Source organism: Nicotiana tomentosiformis, chromosome 10 (genome assembly GCF_000390325.3).
Source record: "Nicotiana tomentosiformis chromosome 10, ASM39032v3, whole genome shotgun sequence".
Classification (NCBI taxonomy): domain Eukaryota; kingdom Viridiplantae; phylum Streptophyta; class Magnoliopsida; order Solanales; family Solanaceae; genus Nicotiana; species Nicotiana tomentosiformis.
Genome location: NC_090821.1, coordinates 50,473,680 through 50,476,804, shown reverse-complemented (window position 1 = coordinate 50,476,804; position 3,125 = coordinate 50,473,680). Strand labels below are relative to the sequence as shown.

The 3,125-nt window shown below is 38.8% G+C and overlaps 1 protein-coding gene across 1 annotated transcript; it reads right to left on the bottom strand.

Moving 5' to 3' along the window:
- Nucleotides 1-478: 478 nt before the first annotated feature.
- LOC138900151 (uncharacterized) lies at nt 479-937 on the bottom strand. The gene has a single exon (XM_070186862.1). It carries the CDS (start codon nt 935-937, stop codon nt 479-481), a length of 459 nt encoding a protein of 152 aa, XP_070042963.1.
- Between the last annotated feature and the right edge of the window lie 2,188 nt (nt 938-3,125).

The following is a 3,125-nucleotide window of genomic DNA, read 5'->3' as shown; positions in this document are numbered from 1 at the left end:
TTTTTGGAACCACAACTGTATTAGCTAATTAGTCAGAGTACTTTACCTCTCGTATTGAACCAATTTTCAAAAGCTTTTGTACCTCATCCTGGATCACTTGATTTTTGAAGGGCCCTTGCTTCCTTTTCTTCTGCTTGACAGGTGGGTGTAATGGATCCTCATTCAGCTTATGAGTCATCACCTCCGGTGGTATACCCGTTATATATGAGTGCGACCAAGTAAAGCAATCTGCGTTATCACGTACAAATTCAATTAACTTACCTTTCATTTTTGGGCTCAAATTTGCTCCGATGTAAACTTTTCTGCCTGGCTAGGGGACAAATAATATGATAGCTTCGAGCTCCTCGGTAGTTGTTTTAATGTTCTTATTTTTCTCTGGCTCTTGAATCACATCGGGTCTCGAGTCGACATCAATTTGTCCTTGCGTATCTTCAGTTGAGGTTTTAACAGCAGTGTCCTCAATAGAATTCTATAATTCTTATTTCACATCTGCATCATTAGTTATTGTGCTTGCAATCACCACTAAGTTGATACTTCGTGAAGCTTGTTGATTTCTGCATATTCGACGGATTCCCCACTGTGAAGGAAATTTAATAACTTGATGCAATGTGGATGGGACAACATCCATATCATGAATCCATGGTCTTCCGAGAATTATATTATAGGCCATGTCCGCATCTATCACCTGGAACTTTGTATCCTTGGCGACCCCTTCTACAAATGTGGTAAGTACAACTTCCCCTTTCGTAACAACGCTTGAATTATCAAACCTAGACAAGGACCGTGCTTTTGGTATGACATTATCACTAGCTTGCATTTCATTTACCACCCTCAATAAAATGATGTTCACTGAGCTATCTGGATCAATCAAAACTCGTTTTACATTATTATCATGTACACGTAAAAATATTACCAGTGCATCGTTGTGAGGAATCATCAAGCCGTTCGCGTCTTCATCGTCGAATGTTATACTGTCGCCATCCAAGACTTGGCGAACTCACTTTTCATGAGTGACAATGACTTTTGATGTCTTTTTCGCTGTTGTATACGTTACTCCATTAACCTCATCTCCTCCAGTTATAACATTGACTGTTCTTTTTGGTGATGGAGGTTTTGGGGGTTCTTGTCTGTTCTTCATGTATGATTGTCTCCCTTTCTTACTGAATAGATCAGTAAGATAGCCATGCTTCAATAAATGTTTGACCTATCCTTTCAAACGCCTACAATCTGTTATTCTATGGCCATGATCATTATGAAACTCGCACCAGAAATATGGATTTCCTTTGTTCGGATCTGATCTCATTTCTTTTGGCCATCGCACCTTATCCCCCATACCTCTTAAAACAGCCATTAATTCATAGGTGCTAATGTTAAAGCTATAATCCCATATTCTTGCTTGAGTATTGGAATCATTGCTTCGGGCATCCCGCTTCTTTTTGAACCTAGATGAAGAACTCGCGTCTTTTTGCCTTGATCTTGAATCAAATCGTGCATTCTCCTGTTTAGATCGAGAATCTCGCCCTGCAGGTCAAAGTCAATATCTAGAAGAAATCGGGTTTCTGATAACCAATATTTACTTCACTTTCTTAATAATTTGAAGAATAAATCAATGAATGGAAATAATTGACAAATAAAATATAAAATAAATTGGTAATCACTCCCAAAATTACGGTTTAGAACTTTGAGAATAAAGTAAAGAATGATTGCATAAATTTCAATAATTATCGGATGCCATTACATATGAGGTTTTAGCCCTTATATAGGAGCATACAATTATAACGGTTCCCTTACTTAATTCGGGCTCACTAATGGTATTAATTGCCTTGATTGTCCGTTACCATATACAGTTGTAACGAAAATATTTATGGCTAAAGATTTCCTGTAACCTTATCAATTTCCCTTCCTTATTTTTGACAAGTTCGTGCGTCTTTCCTTCTTAACAGCCTTTATTCATTTCATTCATATTTCCCCTTTTACAACTGTCAGGTCCGGCTCTTTTCTCAGTGTAACCCCGGGGGTGTTCCTCCCATGCCCTTTTCGCATTCTTTAACTCTCCTTCATAAGAACGCCAATTGTCGCTATATTGATGGTCCAAACACCCTGTCACTCCGTTGATAGTCCACGTGTCATGCCTTTTTTCCACTAATACACACCGAGTGAAGCACCACTAAAGAAAAGTTGGAGAGTGCTACGTGGTGGCGGTTATTTCCTTCACTTGAGGATGCTATGACATTGTGTCGTGCCACGACATTAAATAAGGCGCTTCTTGGGAGGCAACTCAAGTTCTTTTCCTTTTTCTCTTGTTAGTTAGATATTATTTGCTAATTTCAACTTGATGTGAAGTGTGTTGCAGGGATGAGTGTTAGATTAGAAATTGTAGACAAGGTTGTGTCATCAAAATAGGAAATGCAGACCGCACTTTTTCTTCGTGCGGCCATAGAAAAGAATGCTATCGTAAAAGCCCTTATGCGGCCGCAGATTTCATCTGTGGACCGCACTTGCTAGAGTAAACTTAGATGCCAAATGAAAGGTCCTCTGAACTTTTCACTTGTCGCGCAGAGCATAAGTGTGAAATTCTGGAGAATTTTGGCGACCGCACATGAGATTGTGCGGACGACACAATTGTATCGACCACTGAAGCCCAGGTAGCAGAGTACAGCGGCCCGCATATGAAATTGTGCGGCCGCACTCTCTTGTAAAACCTTCTATCATCTTTGAGTATAAATAGAACTAGAGTCCTCATTTTACACTTTTCACACTTTTGAGATTTACTGTTACTCTGAGAGCTCACCTGCGGACTTTGCACTTTTAATCACACACCACCATTTGCACTCACTAGGATCTTTGCACATTTACACCATCTAGTATGCTTCATTTCATGATTAATTTTATTTTATTTTATATTTATTTTTCTCTTCTTTTTAGGCCACATGTTATTATATTCCTTCAATGTATCCATATGGGGTAGTTTTGTACTGGGTAATTGATAAAGCATGCTAGATTGGGTTGGGTTAACTGATTATTATGTCTATACCATGTTGCCAAGTAGATTTGAACCAAATTATTATGTCTATACCATGTTGCCAAGGTATCTAGGAGGTTGAGGTTTCTGCGGCTACATTTTA

Coding starts and splice junctions, on each gene's coding strand:
- LOC138900151 (XM_070186862.1), bottom strand. CDS start 937: ATGATTCCTCACAACGATGCACTGGTAATATTTTTACGTGTACATGAT.